Source organism: Orycteropus afer, unplaced genomic scaffold, assembly GCF_000298275.1.
Source record: "Orycteropus afer afer isolate SDZICR_OR568_19922 unplaced genomic scaffold, OryAfe1.0 scaffold00136, whole genome shotgun sequence".
Classification (NCBI taxonomy): domain Eukaryota; kingdom Metazoa; phylum Chordata; class Mammalia; order Tubulidentata; family Orycteropodidae; genus Orycteropus; species Orycteropus afer.
In genome coordinates, this window is record NW_006921723.1 from 2401375 (window position 1) to 2420650 (window position 19276).

The 19276-nt window shown below is 54.1% G+C and overlaps 3 protein-coding genes across 3 annotated transcripts in view; 1 reads left to right on the plus strand and 2 right to left on the minus strand.

Moving 5' to 3' along the window:
- Positions 1-863: 863 nt before the first annotated feature.
- MPV17L2 (MPV17 mitochondrial inner membrane protein like 2) lies at positions 864-4049 on the plus strand. The gene is made up of 5 exons (XM_042781608.1): positions 864-1050; positions 2038-2208; positions 3575-3651; positions 3791-3919; positions 4020-4049. Exons 1-5 carry the CDS (start codon positions 864-866, stop codon positions 4047-4049), a joined length of 594 nt encoding a protein of 197 aa, XP_042637542.1.
- Positions 4050-5287: 1238 nt separating this feature from the next.
- RAB3A (RAB3A, member RAS oncogene family) lies at positions 5288-9428 on the minus strand. Its single transcript, XM_007945357.2, has 4 exons — positions 9201-9428; positions 7714-7832; positions 6385-6509; positions 5288-5478 (listed from the first exon to the last, which is right to left on the minus strand). Exons 1-4 carry the CDS (start codon positions 9426-9428, stop codon positions 5288-5290), a joined length of 663 nt encoding a protein of 220 aa, XP_007943548.1.
- Positions 9429-17981: 8553 nt separating this feature from the next.
- PDE4C (phosphodiesterase 4C) overlaps positions 17982-19276 on the minus strand; it is an 8920-nt gene continuing 7625 nt past the window's right edge. The window contains exons 13-15 of the mRNA XM_007945469.1: positions 19031-19153; positions 18613-18795; positions 17982-18380 (exon numbers count right to left, since the gene is read on the minus strand). Of these exons, the coding sequence (XP_007943660.1) occupies positions 17982-18380; positions 18613-18795; positions 19031-19153 (705 nt within the window). The remainder of the gene's footprint in view (positions 18381-18612; positions 18796-19030; positions 19154-19276) is intronic.

Consider the following 19276-nt stretch of genomic DNA (forward strand, 5'->3'; position numbering starts at 1 on the left):
TAAGGAGCACTCTGGCTGCACTTTTCTGTCATATATATGAAAACCATAGCTCTGATTCAGTGGACTCCACCGGCTTCTGTACTGCATGTAGACGATTTCCTTCAGCCAGTTCTATTTTGTTCTATTTAAGGCTTAATAAAAGGGTCTCTATGTTTGAATCTGGCATCTTTTTCCCCTAGCACATTCTGGAACTTAAGTCAGAAGCCCAGCTGAGGTCAGCATTGAGGTCAACGTCTGGACTAGGGCAGATTTGGATTGACGCGCTTCAGAACTGAAGCTTCCATCCCCCATTCCCGTTAGTTTTGCGCAATTAGACTCCCGCTCAAGTAGCTATCGTGGTCTCCGGCTGAACCCTTTCAGATTCCAGAAGAATCTGAAGGGTAACTGGCTAGGAGAACGCAGTAATTGTCTAAACTCGGCCATCACAACGCGGGGGGCGAAAGATTTGACAGATTACTTTCTTCGATTAGCCAGCGTAGGGCTGCAAAATGTGGCGACGGTTCCCATAGGCTGGCCAAGGAAGGGGCGGGAAAACGAGCCTTAACTCCAGCAATTGGCATGCGAAGTATGGCACCATGCTTCTTTACGATTGGTCCTAGGGTGCGGGAAGGCGGAGTACGGCTTCGTAAGCGATTGGCCCCGGGATGGCATGCCTGTTGCTTATTGGCCAATATATGGCTCGGGGCGAGGAAAGTGTAGTCGGAGGCTGCCGTCTATTGGTCAGCATTGCTTGGGGCGGGGCATGCGGACGGTAAAGACAGTCTGCGATAGGCAGCTTGGCACGGAGCAGGTATTCCGGTACAGTAGTGGCTCACGATTGGCTGACGCGGCACAGCTTGCCGGTTTCTGGGTCTGGCGCGGCTATGGCGCCCGGTGGCTGGCGCTGGATGCGCGGCTTATTGGCGGTGGGGAAGCCCCTGTTCCAGGGCCGGGCGCTGCTCCTCACTAACACACTGGGCTGCGGCGCGTTAATGGCTGCCGGGGACGGCGCGCGCCAGTCCTGGGAGGTCCGCGCTAGGCCAGGCCAGAGGTTCGACCCACGGCGCTCTGGTGAGCAGGCGGGCCTCCTGGCCCTTGACCCCCTGGGGCCTCTGACTTCGACTTCATATTCGGAGAACCCCGCACTGCATCCGCTGGCCGTGATTCCTCACATTTGATCTCAGTCTCACGCCGGACCCTTGACCTCCATGTGCACCTTGGGCCCTGATAGCCCCTCCCCAGCCTCTGCTCTGCCTACCCCAAGGATCTCCATCCCCTCGCACCACTGGGATCCTCGTTCTCTCCCATCCCCGCAGTCTCCTCCCCTCCAGGTTTCCATGCCCTTCCATTCCCGGGGTCTCCGTCCCACCCATCCCCAGCGTCCCAGTTCCTTCCAATTCCCAGGGACTTCATCCACTCCCACCCCCGGGATCCTCATCCCCTCTTCTCCCCGGAATCCCTCCCCACCCCCAAGGTCCTCGTTCTCCGCCAGCCCCCGGGTTCTACTTCTCTCTTCTCGGCATTTCCTTCCTTTCCACCTCTGGAATCTCCTCCTATCTCTGGGGTCCTCATCCCCTTCCACCCCCGGGGTCTCCTCCCATTCCATAGTCTACATTCCTTCCCATTCACAGGGTCTTCATACCTTTCCATTCCCAGGGTTTCCATGCCTTTCCATTCCCTTGTCTCCATTTCCACTCATAGCGAATCATGGTCCTTGCACTTGCACGGCCCAATCCACCCCACCCCACCCCCGTGCGCAGGCCTCTCATGCACCAGCCCGACGTTTTGTGGGAGGTGCTTTGGACCCAGCCAGCCTGGCATCCTGCCCTGGCCCTGCACTCTGCAACCCACTATGCCTCGGTTTCCTCTGAAAAGCACACCAGTGATAGAACCCATTCGCAGCGGGTGGGGTCAGGATGGAGCGGGAAGACACAGAACACCTGGAACAGGCCTGGTGGGCTCTCCTGTTTTGGGGCTGAGGAACTGAGGCTCCAGGAGAGTCTGAATTGGAGGATCTGCTGGTCCTGACGCATGGACTCTTGCCCTCTTCCCCTTCAGCGAGCATGTTTGCCATGGGCTGCAGCATGGGGCCCTTCCTGCACTACTGGTACCTCTGGCTTGACCACCTGCTCCCTGCCTCTGGCCTCCGCAGCCTCCCAACCATCCTCAGGAAGGTCCTGGTAGACCAGCTGGTGGCCTCACCCATGCTAGGTGTCTGGTACTTCTTAGGTAAGGAGCTCCGTGTCTGAGTTATCTAGGGCTGCAACCGCACAAACACCACAAATGGGGGACTGTAAAGAACAGATTTATTTTCTCTCAGTTCGGGAGGCTGGAAGGTGAAAGTCAGGGTATGGCTCTAGGAGAGGGCTTTCCTTATTTATTTCAGCTCCTTGTTACTTGCCGTCCAGTCCATTCTGACACATGGTGACCCTACATGTGCCAAGTAGACTGCTCCATAGGGTTTTCAAGGCTGCGACCTTTTCAGAAGCAGATGGCCAGGCCTTTCAGCTAGGAATCCAGTCCTTAACAGTGTGTGCCACTCTAATAGCTGCTGGCAATCCTGGGTAATCCTGGGCTTGTAGTTGGTCCTCCTTGTGTGTGTTTCTGTGTCTCTTCTGCTCTTTGAACTCAGAAGTGGTCAGATTTAGGACCCGTCCTATACTGGTATGACCTAATTAACGTAACAGAAGAAAACCCTATGTCCAAACAGGATCATGTTCACAGGTACAAGGGCCAGGACTTCAGTATATATTTCTTGGGGACACAGTTCAGTCCAATACACCCTGTGAGCCTTGACTTTGTCCCTCATCGGCTGGGAGGAGCAGAGCCGGCTTTGTGTTAAGAAGGATACCAAGGTGTTCTTCTGATGAGCTTCCTGTGTGTGTGGCCCTGGACTGGGGAGTTGGTCACAGTGGTGACTGGACAGATCTGGTCTGGGCCTCAGGGAACCAGGAGGACTGTGAGTGTAGGACAGTGAGGACAGCATTGGTTGGTGCTGTTCTCTGAGAGGAGCCCAGGAGGACTTCCCACAGGAGGGGACACTCAGCAGAGACTTGGAGGGCTTGGTCAGGCAGGGTAAGCAGTTCATGCAAAGGCCCTGACACCTGATGGAAAGGACAAAGGCTGGGGTGGGGGCACTACGGGTAGGTGGAGGAGCCAGAGTGGCTCTAGTGGAGGAGGGGCCCCCAGCTCTGTAGCCCCAGCCTCCAGGTTGTTGGATCATTCCTCACCCCTGGCCCCTCCCCACAACACCATGCCCCTTGGCTTCATTTCAGCAGCTGGTCTCACTAACCAGCCCAGACCAGCCCAGCCCAGACTCACTGCCTTCTAGTCAGATCCAACTCACAGCGACCCCTCCTTCGGTATCATTAGGGAAGTAGATTGCCCAATCTTCCTTCTGAGGAGTGGCTGGTGGGTTTGAACTGCCAGCCTCCTGGTTAGCAGTCAAATGCGCTCCCACTAGGGCCTGTTAATGTCTTGCTCCTCCTCCCTGAGACACTCTCCGTGGGGTCCCTTGGGCGTCACTTCCCCTGCCCACCTCTTCCACCATCGCCCTCCCTGGCCTTTGACACACATTTCCTGGTTTCCTTCCTAGGACTAGGCTGGCTGGAAGGCCAGACGCTGGATGAGAGCTGCCAGGAACTTCGAGACAAGTTCTGGGAATTCTACAAGGTGGGGTAACCTGTCAGGCCCCACCCACCCTTTATGTGACAAGCCTCACTACCCAGACTTGGCTCTGACCCTTACCCTGCCCCCTCCTGGCTCCACCCATAAGTTGCCCCGCCCTTCACCACCCACCTCTCCCTGGCAGGCTGACTGGTGCGTTTGGCCCCCTGCGCAGCTGGTGAACTTCCTCTTCGTGCCCTCCCATTTCCGGGTCACCTACATCAACGGTGTGACCCTAGGCTGGGACACGTACCTCTCCTACCTGAAGTACCGGGTGAGCATGTGAGCAGGCCAAGCCCCCGAGTCCTGGCCCAGCGCCCTCCTGTGTGGTAGGTTCATTCCCACCAGTGTGATGTCGATGCGACTTCGGCCAGGTGCCTGTGGCAGCTGTGGAGCAGGGCTGACTCCAGATGGAGGACAGGTGCACGGTGCTCCATGAGGCTGCCAGGAGCGATAAAGCAGGCGTGGTGCGATGACCGGCACTCCTACACGGACAGCTTCCAGCCCTGGTGTCCCGACTCTGGCCCCGGACACCCATGCTCACTGAGCGGCCAGCGGGACACCATCAGAGGTCAACACTGATCCCCAGCTGAATGTCGCTCTGGTGGGACGGGACTAGCCCCCTGGGAAGGCCAGCCCTACTCCCACTGCTGGGCCTGTGCGGGGCTGCTGTTGCCAGGCCTGTGTCTCCTTGTGGAACCAACCACAACTATGGATAGTCATGCCCCAGCTCTTCTCTCCAGGAGCCTCTTGACTGGGATGCTCCACTCCTGAGCATCAGCCCTTCCACACTGTGGGGGGGCCCATTTCAAGCAGGCCGCTGGCCTCAGGTCTCCCTCAGGCCCTGGGACCAAGGCAGGTCATCCCCTGTCTCCTCAGAGCAGGGCCTGGCCTGCAGCTAGACTCGGGGTCCCCTCAGCTATCATCTTTGATCAACGACCAGAAATACCATTAAATTCTCTCTGAATTTGGAACTCTCCTGGCCCACCCCACCCAGCCAGGGTGTGGTGGGTGCGCACCAGGACACTGCTTGTCCATTCCACTTTATTGGGTTGTGTGTGATGGTTCTCATGACATCTCTTGGAGGGTCTGGGGGAGCATTTTTGACACTCATGACTTCAGAACACGTCTGGTGGGGGGGGGGTCCCAGGATGGTGAACACCTGCAGCAGCCCCCTTGGGGAAGAGGAGGTGGAGGTGGGTTGCTGGGCACTGACCCCCGTGGTCCGCACTGAGACCCTCATGGTGATCTCCACCACGTCCGAGCCGGGGGCTAGTGAGGCTGCACCGCCCCCACCACCAATCAGCTTGTCCTGGGGTGTCATCAGGCCCTTCGTCACAGCTGACAACTGTTAATGGAGGTGAATTTAAAAAAAAGTGGGGTCTAGAGAGAAGGGTAGGCAGTAGGTTCGTGGGGCCACAACATGGCAGAGCAGGGAGGGGACAAGGTGTATATACAGGGTGTGTGGGGCCACTGGGCAGGGCCGCAGGGGAGGCCAGGTGAGAGCCTGAGCCCCCCAGGACATCTCCGGTAAATAAATAAATAGCTAGGATAATAAATAAATAGAGGGCTGGGTCTCACACCTGTGGCCTGTGGGGGCTGGGGGTGAGGGGTTGGGGCCAGGGAGGGGACCCAGAGGCTCTCAGCAGGCGCAGTCCTGGTGCGGGGAGGCCTGCTGGTCCGTGAGCTGTGGGCCCTGCTTGGCACCCGTGACCGCGGGGTCAGCCGTGTCTAGTGACTCAGACATCTTCTCACAAATGACGTCCACCAGGCGCTCAAAGGTCTGCTTCACATTGATGTTGTCCTTGGCGCTTGCCTCAAAGAATTCAAACCCTGGTGGGGTTGGGGAAGAAAGGAGTGAAGACCCTGGGAGAGGGCCTCAGCCCCCCACTGCCAGAGAATGGGGTCGAAGGAAGAGAAGGGAGGGACCTGGATAGTCACAGGGCCAACTAGGGCATTAAAGGCACTGACAAGTCCTGCATGCAAGAAACACTTGGCTGGGTCCACCCTGAGTCTCCCCTAATTCTTTCTTCCCCAAACTCATCCCCTCCTCTGCTGGAGTGGCCAGCCTGACCTGTATTCTTCCAATGACTATGTTCCAGAAAGATTACGACCTTTCCCACCTCTGTGCCTTTGCTCAGGCTCTTTCTTCTGCCTGAAAAGCCCTTCCTTTAAGCATCAGATCCAAAGCCCTCCTCCAGGAAGCCTTACTTATGCCCAGGCAGAACCTGGCTTCCTCTAAGGGCTCCTCCAGCCTGGGCTCTTCCATCCCAGCCTCACCCCCACAAGCTGGAGGCTTCTCAGGGGCCCAGTAACACCTAGGATGAAGCTGGGCAGTAAAAGTATCAGAATACTTGGTGACTTTCTGCACAGTGAACCACAAATGCATCAAAACCCACCCCAAATGTCTCCTTAATCAAGACCAAAAAAAATTAAAAAACAAAACAACTCACTGCCATCCAGTCGATTCCAACTCATAGCAACCCCCATTGGGTTTCCAAGGTGGTAAATCTTTATGGAAGTAGATTGCCCCATCTTCCTTCCACGGAGTGGCTGGTGGGTTTGAACCGCCAACCTTCTGGTTAGCAGTCACCAGTTTGCTTAAATTGTGAATTGCCTGGATTCTGATCGAGGCCCTTTTAGGACTTTGCTGTGGGACGCTGTGCATGTCCTTTCCCCTCCAGGGCCTTAGTGTCCTGCTCCTGGCTTTGTATGTCTCCAGCCCTGCAAGGCACTCACCGAGGTGGTCAGCCAGCTGCCGGCCACGCTCTGATGACACCACTCGTTCGTCCTCCATGTCACACTTGTTCCCCACCAGCAGCACCTGTGCATTGTCCCACGAATAGGTCTTGATCTGGGTCGACCTGGAGGAGGCAGCAACAGAGGCAGACTAGGGTCTTGGAGCATCTGAGCCCCCACACATCAGCTCAGAGCAGTCCCCTTGTCCTAGGGAAAAGACCCTTGAGGCTCACCTGGTTGGTCCCACTGCTGCCCCCACATTCTCCTTCCATCTCCCTGTTTGTTGCTCACCCTACTCTAGCCACCAAAAAACCCCCAGTGCCATGAAGTCAATTCTAGCTTATAACAACCCCATATGTTACAGAATAAAACTGCTCCATGGGGCTTTCTTGGCTGTAATCTTTATGGAAACAGACTGCCAGGCCTTTCTTCCATGGTGCCGTTGGGTGGGTTTGATCCGCCAACCTTTAAGTATGCCATGACTAAAAACTGCTTGCACTACCCGGGGACCTTAAACCCATTACTGCCAAGTCGATTCCAACTGACAGAGACCCTATAGGACATAGTAGAACTGCCCCATAGGGTTTCCAAGGCTCTATTGCAGTCTTCACATCTTTCTCCTACAGAGTGGCTGGTGGGTTCAAACTGCAACCTTTCCGTTAGCAGCTGAGTGCTTAACTACTGTGCCACCCCCAGTGCTCCTTCCAGGGACCTTATTGTCCCAGTATTCTTTGAGCATGCCAGGTGTGGCCCCACTTTACAGCCTGTGTCCTGGCTGCTGTCCCCTCTGCCAAGAATATTCTCCTTATCCATCACTACTGCCTCATCCCCCAAGAGTCGCTCCTGGGACCCCCAGTCTCCTGCACCCCCAAGAGTGAGGCCTCTCCTCATCCAGTCTTCCCTCCCTCTGGGTCTTGTTCCCATGGTTCCCTGCTCTTGGAGCCCTCCCCAACCTTTCCAGGCCCCCATCCTACAGAGGGAATCATTACACCCTCCCTAGCAAATACAGAAATTTTTTAAATTACCATGATTTCTGGACAGAAAATCTACAGGTTTATAACCTTTAACCTATGCAAATTATCCTTATAGTTCTCCACACTCCTAGATTTTTGTTCTGTTTGTTTACAGTTTCATTTTTCCATATGAAATCATTTTTTCCCATTATTCTGAGCTGGCATCACACTGTTTTAAAGATTATAGATTGCCAGCAGGTTTGGAAACCCAATATTGTCATTGTTTATATACCTCCCTCATTTTTGCCTGTGCCCTGGGCCATGTGCCAAACCTGGCTTGGGGCACAGTCTGAAAGGGGGTGGTACCAGAGCTCACCAGTCCTGCACGGCATTGAAGGACTCCTCGTTGGTGATGTCATACATGAGAATAAAGCCCATGGCACCCCGGTAGTATGCTGTGGTGATGGTCCGGTACCGCTCCTGTCCTGCTGTGTCCTGGAGAGGAAGAGACAGAGGGTCAGATAAAACCCACACATAACCCCCTTGAAAGGAAAATGAGCTCTGAGATCATCCAGTCCAGACGCCTCAAGGCACAGAGAAGGGTAAGGGCTTGGCCAGGAGCACAGTGGGTCAGTGAGAGACCAGAAAACTAGTACAGAGTCACATGACCTGCAGAAGCTACTCAACAAATGTCCCTCTTCATTCAGCTGTGTGCCTTGTCCTGTGCTGGATGCTAGAGACAAAAATCCCCATCCCTGTGGAGCTGAGAGCCCGGTGTGGTAAACAGATAGTAAACACATAAAAGAAAGACATTATATCTTATGTGGGAGGGTAACAAAACAAGGGCTGAGGTGAAATGAAAGCCAGAGAAGGGTAGGAATGTTAGGGGGAGCACAGTTTAAAAGCCCGAAGGAGGTAAGGGAGGAGCCATGTAGGTACCAGGGGGAAGAGGACCCTAGCGGAAGAGCAGAGCCTGTGCCAAGGCCCTGAGGTAGCACCATGCCTTTGCATTTGAGGAAGAGGGAGGAAGAGGTGAAGGAGGAGGAGGTAGGGGTGGCTGGGCAGAGGCTTAGGCCAAGGGACTTGTTGCCATCAAGTTAATTCTACCATGACAACCCCAGGTGTTATAAAGTAGAGCTACTCCAAAGTTTTTTTTTGTTGTTGATTTTTTTTTTTAACTTATTACTGTTTGGGTGAAATTTTTCCAGAGGGTTTTCTTGGCTGTAATCGTCACAGAAGCAGATCTCCAGGCCTTCCACAGTGCTCCTAGGTGAGTCTGAACTACTAACCTTTAGGTTAGCCAATCACAAACCTCTTGCACCACTCAAAAGGAGGGTGTGGGTTTTACCCTGAGCAAAGTCTCTGGCACTACCAGCACAAGGAAGGATGATTCTGATTTAGGATTTACAGCCTCCTCTGGCCTTCATAAGGAGCTCTGGTGGCGTAGTGGGTAAGACATTTGGCTGCTAACCAGAGGGTCAGTGGTTCAAACCCACCAGCTGCTCTGGGGGAGGAAGATGAGGCAAACCACTTCCATGAAGATTTACAGCCTTAGAAACCCAATGGGGGTTGCTCTGAGTTAGAATCCACTCAATGGCAGTGGATGGATTTGGTTTGGTTTTCTGGTCTTCATGAGGGGAGGAGGAAGGAAGAAAGAGCCTAGGAGAACCTGGGGGAATCACCTGCACCTGTCCCAGGGAGTGATGAGGGGCTGGGGTGCTCTCTCCTGAATCTCCAACCCCTAGGACACAGCAGTCGCCTGATAAATGGCCAGTGTGTGAATGAATTAATTCAGCCTGGAGAGCTAGGGCTGTGTTTTGGGGCGTGGACAGGAACGCAGCTGCCTAGCCACCCCAGACGCACCCAGATCTGTAGCTTGATCCTCTTGTCGTTGCGGTAGATGGTCTTGACCTTGAAGTCAATGCCCACGGTGCTGACAAAGGCAGGCGTGAAAGAGTCGTCAGCATAGCGGAACAGGAAGGACGTCTTGCCCACGCTGCTGTTGCCGATGATGAGGATCTTGAACATGTAGTCAAAGTTCTGGTCTGAGGATTCCTTCTGCCCATAACGCGAGTCTGTGGCAGACGCCATCTGGGGGTGTGGAGTGGAGGCAAGCATAAAGGGTGCTCCCTCCAGCCCTTAAGGTTGAGCCCAGGATGGAGAGAGCCCCAGAGAGGAACAGGCATGGAGAGAACACCCTCATCCCATTACGATCCCCAGCACTAGCGGCAGTGCCCAAGGTTCAGAGCAGCTCATGACCTTGAAAGGCAGGAGGTTCCAGAGGAAGAGCTCAGAGAAACACACAGGGACAGGGGTCACCCTGCAGCCCCCTCCAACAGACCTGTGCCCCAGGTCCCGCTGTAACCCTAAACCAAGCCGCTGCGACTCAAGGTGTGACTGCGGCTGGCCCCGCCCCCATCAATCATTCAGGGCCCTCAGAGAGGAGCTGCGCGGCGCACGTGCACACGCGAGTACACGTACACCACCGCAGGGACGCGTCTGCAACCCCTTCCTCCAACCCCCATGTGTGGAGTGCAAAGGCTGAGGCAGCTGTATCACGTGATGGGGGCGGGGCGTCACACACTCACGTGCACACAGCTGGACATACGCACAACAGCAGAGGTGTGCAAACACTCAGGTGCACAAGACGCAGCTGCAGGCACCAGTCTGCAGATCAACTCGAATATATATGTGCAAACCCACTCGAGCAAACGACGCCCCTCACTCCGGTAGGAATGTACACGTCACCCCGTGTGATACGGGACACGCAGCCCCGTGTGACATGGCCATGCACGCACACGCACAGTGCATGCACGCGTCTCCCTCCACACGCGTACTGCACGAACGCACTTGACCCCAGACCCCCACAGGGACACAGGAGCATACCCAGGTACACACACAAGGGGACACAGTCCCACCGGCACAGGCAGGGCGCACACGCGTGTACACACCACGCGCACGCGCACGCAGAGCTTCTCGCGCGCACACCTCCCGCGCGGCACCCGCCTCCCCTCCCCCTCCGCCGCAGAGCTGGGGGGGCAGGTGAAGATCACACGTCGGGGTGCCCAGCCCCATCCTCTCCCCAGGCCTAGACTGAAGCATCCGTCCCCTTTTAAGCTCCTCCAACCTCGACCCCCATCCCGCCGGCTCATCAGTCAAATGAAGGTTACGCAGGTGTGCAGAGCAGGAAGGAGTGCACAGGGCCGTCCGGGAGCTCACCTTGCCCTGCACCGATACGGTGGCAACTCTAGCAGCGGCGACTTTTTTGGCTGCGGCGGACGGTGTCCCCCGTGCGCTGATGTGGGGCTGCGCGGCAGCGGCGGTCGCGGCGTCTCAGGCCCCTGCAGTCCGCGGTGACGTCCTGCAAAGAGTGGGGCGGGGCCTTGCATGCAGATACGGCCCTGACACCACCCAGGGGCGGGGCCGCGCATGGAGATCCGGCCCGCTGTGACGCACACAGAGACAGGAGGGGCGGAGCTCCGACTCAGATTGACACGTGGATGGGACGGGCCCCAGGATTTCCACCCAATAGTGTGCGGGGGCGGGGTTCAAGGGGCGATGCAAGCAGGCAAAAGGCTCCTGCGGACTCCGTCTCTTGTCAATACCAAGGAGGCGGGGCTGATTGGCGCTCTCTCACGGGCTTATGCAATTGAGCGACGAACTTTTGACCAATAAGAGAGCGCCGCCTCCCTCCTACTGTCCAATAGAGGCTTCTGGGCGGTTGAAGGCCTGAGCGTGTAAGGCCTTTGCGGAACCCTGGCATTAACCCAGCTGCCCCTTCTCTGCCCGCGCCCACCTGGGCTGCTGGAGCCCCGCTACCCCCGCCCTACCAGGAGCTCTGCGACCTCTTGTTAAACTCCCGTACTCCCAATTTCAGAAAAGAGGAGCTAGGGCCCGAGAGATAACTCTGTGCCTCCTCCAATTTATGAAGTTCAAAATAAATACAGAAGAAGAAATACGGGAAATAAATGTCAGTTCCTCAGTATAAAACCCCAAATGGGGAGGGACTTGTAGCGGGTCCACCTTTCACCGTTTCTGAGGCTAGAAAGAAGAAAAAATAGAGGTTACGAGAGCCACCCCCCCATCCCCGGGGACAAAACAAAGAGGCTTTGGGTGCTTCGAGAATCACCCTCATCCCTGCTCCCCATTACTGAGGAAAAAAATTTCAAGAAAAGTGGTAACAGGGGCAGTAAAACGGCCTGTCCCTTAAACCTCCAGAGCCTGAGATATAAGACCGGGAAAAGAGGGGAGAGGGTGAGCAAGGCCTCCAGTCCTACATTCCTCTGGTTAAAAGACCCAACAATAAAGACAAGGAGGCTGTGAGAAACGGAAAACCTCCTCCCTGGCTTCCTGGTTCACGTTTTTGTTGTTGTTGTTTGTTTGTTTTTTAAACAGGACTAGGAGAGACCCTCCCCGCTTCATCCTGGAGAAACAAGAGCAGAGAAATGAGACTTTAACGGCTAAGATGCTCCACCAATGAAGCTCAATCATCCCCCGAAATCTTGACAAAAACGTCAGTTTTGGGGAAAGGGAGCCTGAGACGCTGGCCTCCATTCTGAGTCTCTAATTCGGGCCCTCTACCCAACAGGGGAAGAATGACCCCGCGAGTGTCCTGATCTGATCCCCTATTCCCCCTCAGGAGGGGGGAGGGGGGCTCGTCCTGTTTCTAAAAATCTCCGCAGCTGCAGAGACGCTGAGAGACCAGAATAACTACACTTTGCGGGGCTGGGCTCCTCGAGTGCTGTTCCTCCTGCCCTGGAAGTGCCGGGACGTCCCCCTACCCCATCCTCACTGAATTTGGGAAAACTTTTCCCCCCAGGTTCACATTTCAGCCCCTTCCCCCATTCGGGGATGGTGAAACTTCCTCTCACAAACTTTCCTCATGTTATCAGAAGTGTCCAGTTGAAGGACACCGTGCTCGGTAAAGTAGGGCTCAATGCAAAAGAAGAAACTCTAAGAGATGGATTGACACAGTGGCTGCAACAATTGGGCTCGAACAGCAATGGTTGCGAGGATGGCGCAGGGCCCGCAGGGTTTCCTTCTGTTGTACACAGTGTGGCTATGAATGGGAACCCATTCCACTGGCATCTAACAACAGCCCCCATTCAAACCATAAACATATCACAAACAGACTGCGGAGAACTGAAAGGATTCAGAAAAACATAAAAACAGACCCAGCCTCATTCTCTCCCTCTTCTCCCCTACCTGAAACCAAAGATCAAATACTTGCCTTTGGGTGGGGCTCCATACACCATGACCCCACTTGCACCCCGTAGCAGGGAACGTGGGCAGCCAGCCTGGAGGCCACTTGGCTCCCCTAAACAGAGACAGCAGGCTGCTTTAGGTTTTTCCATTGATTGGTGCTCAGAAATACCCTCTGGTTTTATTGTGGGATGTAGTCGCCCAGAATTTGCACCAGCTTCTAACATCCCACCCAGCAGCAGCTCAGAAGAAAGGCCTGGTGATCCACTTCCATGATGATGACAGGCAAGAAGCTCTATGGAGCACACTTCTACTCTGCGCGCATCAGAATTGACTTGCTTTTTGTTTTTTGGTTTCTGCACTGACGATCTTTTATTTTAAAATAAAAAGAAAGCAAGGCCTGAGGCTCTGGAACTAGGGATGGTTGAGTTGGAGGAGGGGTGTCCTCTGTGTGACAGAAAGCAGAGCTGGAGTGGGAGAAAGAGCTGGGCCTCCGGGTCCCAAACCCTCCTAGGTTCTGCTCTAAATCAAACCAAACCAAACCCACTACCATTGTGTCGATCCAGACTCACAGTGACCCTCTAAGATAGAGAAGAACCGTCCCGTAGAGTTTTCAAGGCTGTAATCTTTAGGGAAGCAGATTGCCTCATCTTTCTCCCATGGAGCAGCTGGTGGGTTTGAACCACCAACGTTTTGGTTAACAGCCCAATGCTTTAGCCACAGCATCACCAGAGCTCCTTAGGCCCTGACCTGTTGTTGTTGTTGTTAGGTGCCGTTGAGTTGTCTCCGACTCATAGCCACCCTATACAGGGCAGAATGAAACACTGCCTGGTCCTGTGCCAGCTCCACAATCCTTGCCATCGTTGTAGCCACTGTGTCTGTCCATCTCGTTGAGGGCCTTCCCCTTCTTCGTTTCCCCTCCACCCTACCAAGCATGATATCCTTCTCCAGGGAATGGTCCCTTCTGACCACATGACCAAAGTAGGTGAGACGAAGTCTGGCCATTCTCGCTTCCAAAGACCATTCCAGCTGCACTTCCTCTGGGACAGATTTGTTAGTTCTTTTAGCAGTCCATGGTACTTTCAGCATTCTTCGCCAACACCACAACTCAAAAGCATCAAGTCTTCCGTATTCATTGTCCAGCTCTCACATGCATGGAGGCGATTGAAAATACCATGGCTTGTGTCAGGCACACCTTAGTCTTCAAGGAGATATCTTTGCTCTTCAGCACCTGAAAGAGGTCTTTTGCAGCAGATTTGCCCAAAGCTATACGTCATCTGATATCTTGACTGCTGCCCTGCTCAGAATAAAATCCTGACTCTTCCTGGTGGCCCAGGCTCCATGCCTCTGTCTCCCCACAGACTGTGCCTTGCTGTTCCTGGTGCATTTGTTCCTTGGGGCTGTGACAGGCCTGTTCCCTCTGCCTAGAGCTGTTGTCTCAGCTCTCCCCAGGCCTGCCTCCCTCTCCTTCTTTGGGTCTCTGATCAAATGTCACCTCCTCCAGGAGGCTCTGCGTTCATCCTGTCACCACCTATCACATGATCATTCTTCTCTCTCCTGATGCATTCCCATCAGAAATTATGTTGACTTATTTGCCAATTACCATCTCTGAGATTCAAAAGGCAGGAACTGGAGTCCCCAGTGCTGTTATGGTGTATGACAGTGAATGAACGATTGAGTGAGTGAATGATTGGAGGGAAGGTGACTTTGGCTGGGCAGCTCAGGAAGGACCTTTCTGAAGAAGTGACATTTGGGCATTTGGACTCCGCCTGAAGGAGGAGGAACCAGACATGGGAGGACCTAGGGGAACAGTGCTCTACACAGAGGGAACAGCCTATGCAAAGACCCTGAGGCAAGAACTCCCTTAATAAGCTCTTCCTTTGGCATAGTGCCTAAGGCATTTGACTGCTAACCAGAAGGCTAGTGGTTCAAACCCACCAGCCATTCCTCAGAAGGAAAACTGGGCAATTCTGTGAAAGAAAGATGAGGAAGTCTGCTTCCGTAAAATTTTGTAGCCTTGGAAACCCAATGGAGGTCGCTATGAGTTAGAATTGACTTGATAGCAGTGAGTTGGGTTTGGTTTATCTCCAAAGAGCCCCCTCTCCGGTTCTGTGGGGGAAGCAAGATTGGTAACTTTTTCCCCCTTAATAGAGAGCAAACAGAGACGTGGCAAGAGAGAGGGGCCTTCAGAACATTCTCCTCCCCTTCTCTGGGTCTGGGTGAGGCCACAAAGACATGAATTGTGCTGGGCCCCAAGGAGGAGAAAATGAGGGAGCTGGGGCCTGTAAGTGGCTTCACCCCATCCCTGTGGGCCTCAGTTTCTACATATGTAAAATGGGGATAAGAAAAAGGACTTTATTTGCATTTCACATCCTGGACGTGGGACAAGCCCTCTTCAAATATTAACTGTTGTGCGATTATTCGATAGTTGAGGGCGTTTTACTCATGAAATGAGGCAGGCTCAGGGAGGTTAGGAATCCCTTGGTGGCACAAATGGTTAAGTGCTGGACTATGAACCAAAAGGTTAAACCAAAAATAAATACAAAACAAAGGGAGCTCTGGTAGTGCAGTGCCTAAGACATTTGACTGCTAATCAGTAGGCTGGCGGTTCAAACCCACCAACCACTCCTCGGAAGGAAGACTGAGCAATCTACTTCCATAGAGATACCCACCTGGGAAACCCAAGGAAGGTTCTCTGTGAATCAGCAGTTCAAATTCACCCAGAGGCACCTTGGAAGAAAGGTCTGGAGACCGGCTTTCAAAAGCTCACAGTTGTACTCTGCACACACGGGGTCGCCAGGGGTCGGAATTGACTCTGCAGCAACCGACAGCCACGGCAACAGGGAGGTTAAAGGCCGTCCCCTGGAGGCTGCTTGGACCAGACACACCTGGCTCAGGCCTCTGGAGATCACAGCATGTCTCCTCCAAAACTCTTGAAAAGCCAGAGACAGGTTTCTATTTAGAATGTTCCTTCTCTCTTTCTCTCCGCCCTCCACCTCCTTTACTTGCAAACCAATATGTGTTCACAGTGAGTTGGAATCTACTGATGGTAAAGGATTTGGTTTTGGTTTGAATATCCTTGGATATAATCCCACTGGGGAACAGGGGTTTCTTTGTTATGTTAATGAGACCATCCGTGTAGGGTGTGTTTTAAATCAATCACTTTTTGAGATACAAAAGGGGCAGATTAGGCACCAAAGCGAGGAAGCACCGATGGGGGAGGACAGATGCCACGCGGAGCTCGCCCAGGCACCGAGGAGCAGACGCTGAGACAAGGACCTTGCCCCAGAGCCCTCGCCCTGAATTCACATTTCTAGCCTCCTGACCAGTGAGAAAATAAATATCTGTCCACTAAAGCCACCCGCTGGTGGTTTTTCTGTTACAGGAACTCTAGGGAACTAAGCCTGTCTGTAAGGCGCAGCAGGAGAGAAACCGTACCCCAAATTGGAGGGAAACACATAAGTGTTCATATAAATGAGTAGAGGGAAAAAAAAGAGAGAAACGCTGAACGTAATCCATCTATAGCCGAGTTTTATCTTCTGCTTTATACTTTTCTGTTATTTCCAAAATCTTTATAGTGAACGCTTATTTCTTTGGAGGTAAAGGGGATGGGGGAGGGGAAGAGAATTATTAATTATAATGGCGATGAATGGCCCATGGTTATAACAATTAGAAATGAAGCCGCTGTTCTCTAATAGGCCCGGGGCTGCTGCGATTACTCGTATCACTTGTAAATTTTCTGGTACTGGGGTGGTGTATGGATCCCCGAAAACGGGGATCGAACCCACTACTTGATCACAGAGCCGCCCCGCCTGCTCCCCGCTAGATAGGCTGCCCCATGAAGCTCTTGTCCGAGGGAGCGGGGTCTGAGCCGCCCACCCCAGAGGTTGCGCTCCTTCAAAGTCACCGCAGCTGCGTTTCTCGCTCCCGCCACTAGGTGGCGCCGCTGCCTACTGCCTGGCAACCAGGGACTTGATAAACCAAAGAAAACAAACGGAGTCCATCCCGACTCATAGCGACATCCACTGGGTTTCCAAGGCGGTAAATCTTAACGGAAGTAGATTGCCAGATCTTCCTTCCGTGGAATGGCTGGCGGGTTTGAATTGCCAACATTCTGGTTAGCACTCAAATGCCTCAGGCACTACACCACCAAAGCTCCTTAGGCACTTGCTGGAGGTGGTGGTGGAATTTCTCTCAGCCTCAGTTTCACCAACCGTGAAATGGGCACAAGACTAATTATGAATGACAGGGTGTCCTACAACCTGAATGAGGGTAGTGGTGGTTCTGAGGTAGAATTCTCACCTTCCATACCTGGGTTCGGCTCCCAGCCAACACACCTCATGCCCAGCCACCACAGTCTGTCAGGGGAGGCTTGCATACTGTTGGCACGCTGAACAGGTTTTACAGGGCTTCCAGACTAAGGTAGACTAGGAAGAAAGTCCTGGCAATCAACTTCTGAAAATCAGCCAGTGTGCACCCTACAGACGACAACGGTCTGGGCCCATTGTGTCAGCTGCGGACTTGATGGCAATGAACAGCAACAGTAACAATGAACTGAATGGTTGATGTAACCCCAGAAAAACGCTCAATAACCTATATTGCTAAGATTTTTCAAGTGGGTCACCAACCCCCAAGCTAAGTTTATCTAAGTATTAAAGTCAGGCTATGGGTAGAGAAACTGAGGCCTGGGTGGCTGTGACTTGCAAGAAAGCCTCCGAGGCCTTCCTCCCCTGGGTGGGGTCTAGGGCAGCCTCAGGAATCCAAGGGTTACCTGTGTGGGGGAAATTCTGTGCTTTTGTGCCTATTCTACGAGGGAGAGAGAGAGAGAGAGAGAGAGAGAGAGAGAGAATGCGTGGGTGACTCAGCAGCAGTGGGACTTGGGGGCCACAGAGAGCAAGACACATGGACCTGTCATGATCCCCTTCCCCACTGCAGTGCCAGACTTGGACCTGGATGAATGTTCCATGCCCCAAATCCCTCCTTCAGATTATCTTGGGCAGAGCAGGAGGGGAAGGCACTTGTCTGGGGGGTGGGGTGGATATTACTCCTCAGAGCTGCCTTCCCTCTCCCCATACACACACATATTGCTACCACAGAGGCACATACCAGGCATAGGCCTGGTACATAATACATAGTAAGTGCTTAGTAAATATTTGATAAAGAATAAAGTGACGGTCATGGCATAAGAGTGACTGCTGGAAAAGCTGGATGAGGCGTCTGGCAGGAACGCCCTCTCCGTGCTAGGGATGGCTTCTAGGAGGGGGGTCCCAGGGGCGCTGCAGGAGACAGCTCTCAACTGAGCCTGGATGCAGAGTGGACTCCAGCCAGGAGTCTCCAACTTTACCCCAACACCTGCCTGTAACTAACGCTTGGCTGTTTCCCTCAATTGGTAGGAAGAGGAGGCCAGGACCTCCTCCAGAGAAGTCCACCTGCTAGGGGCTCTTAGGTGCCAAAGTCAGCCATCACTTTGTCCTCACAGTCCATGAAAGGCTTGTGCACAGTCCGACGGTTGTCCAGCTGGGGGATCTGGGGGTCCAGGCTGGACTTGGGGGATGGGAGCTCAGTGGCAGCCAACTTTAAGGCCTCCGCACACAATGCTGCCTGCACTTCCTCCTCCTCCTCCTCTTCTGCCTCCTCCAGGGTCAGCTCAACCTGGAACCGCCCCACTGGGTCAAGACTGCCTCGCTGAGGGCTTCTGGGAGCTGGGGGGCTGCGAGGGATTCTGCTCTGATACCACTCGCGGTTGTCCTCCAGTGTGTCCAGCAGGCCTTGGGCATCAGGGTGTACCAGGTCAGCCCACGTCTCCCACAATGGGTGGACGATGTAGTCGATGAAACCGACCTGGGGGTGGTGAGGGGCAAGGTGGGTACATAGTGAGTGAGTTGCAATGGACCCTAGACCCACCCAGTTCAGCCTCCAGGCCCGGCCCTGGCTGTTCCTTTCATCCAGAATGCTATAACTCGATTCTCACTCATCCTTCAAAACCCTATTTAAATAAGCCCTCCTCCAGGAAATGTTCTCTGTCCCATCTGGGCTCCCCCACCCTGACTTCATGGTGCCTTTGCCCTCGGACCTGGGACTTCTCCACGGAGGCCGTGTGCTTGTCGCACATGGGGCTGATGTCCAGGCCTATCTCACGCTCCCGGTCGCCCTGCTGGAAGAACTCAGCCATAATGCGGTCGGTCCACTGGCGGTACAGGGGCAGCGGCTTGGTGGGGTTGCTGAGGTCAGCACAGTGCACAAGGTTCTGCAGGACCTGGGGAGACCGAGGCTCAGGAGGGCATAGGCTGGCTGCCCCCTCAGGCCTGGCATCCCTCTCCCTATAGCCTGGTACCGTGGCCAACCCTTCCTACAGGTGGGAAAACTGACACCTGGGGGGGCAGGGAGAGTGGCAAAGACACGGGCACGCGATGCTTGGCACGTCCACGCAGTCGGCACTTTATAAATGCAGTTAAATGAGTGACTGCTCAAGCCCACCCAAAGCCATGCACCTGGATGCGGTCGGAGTAGTTGTCCAGCAGAAGGACACCGAGGCTGGCTACCTTCTTGGTCTCCACCATGGTCTTGAGGTCAGCCAGCAGGTTCATGTGTTTGGACATATCGGTGGCCAGCACCTGGGGCCAGGGGAGGGGATGAGGTGAGAGGACCTTGCCCCTCCCCCCAACTCCTCACTCCTGACCTCCCAGATGCCATCCGGCTCCCACCCTCAGCCCTCTGAGCCTTAGTGTCCTCATCTG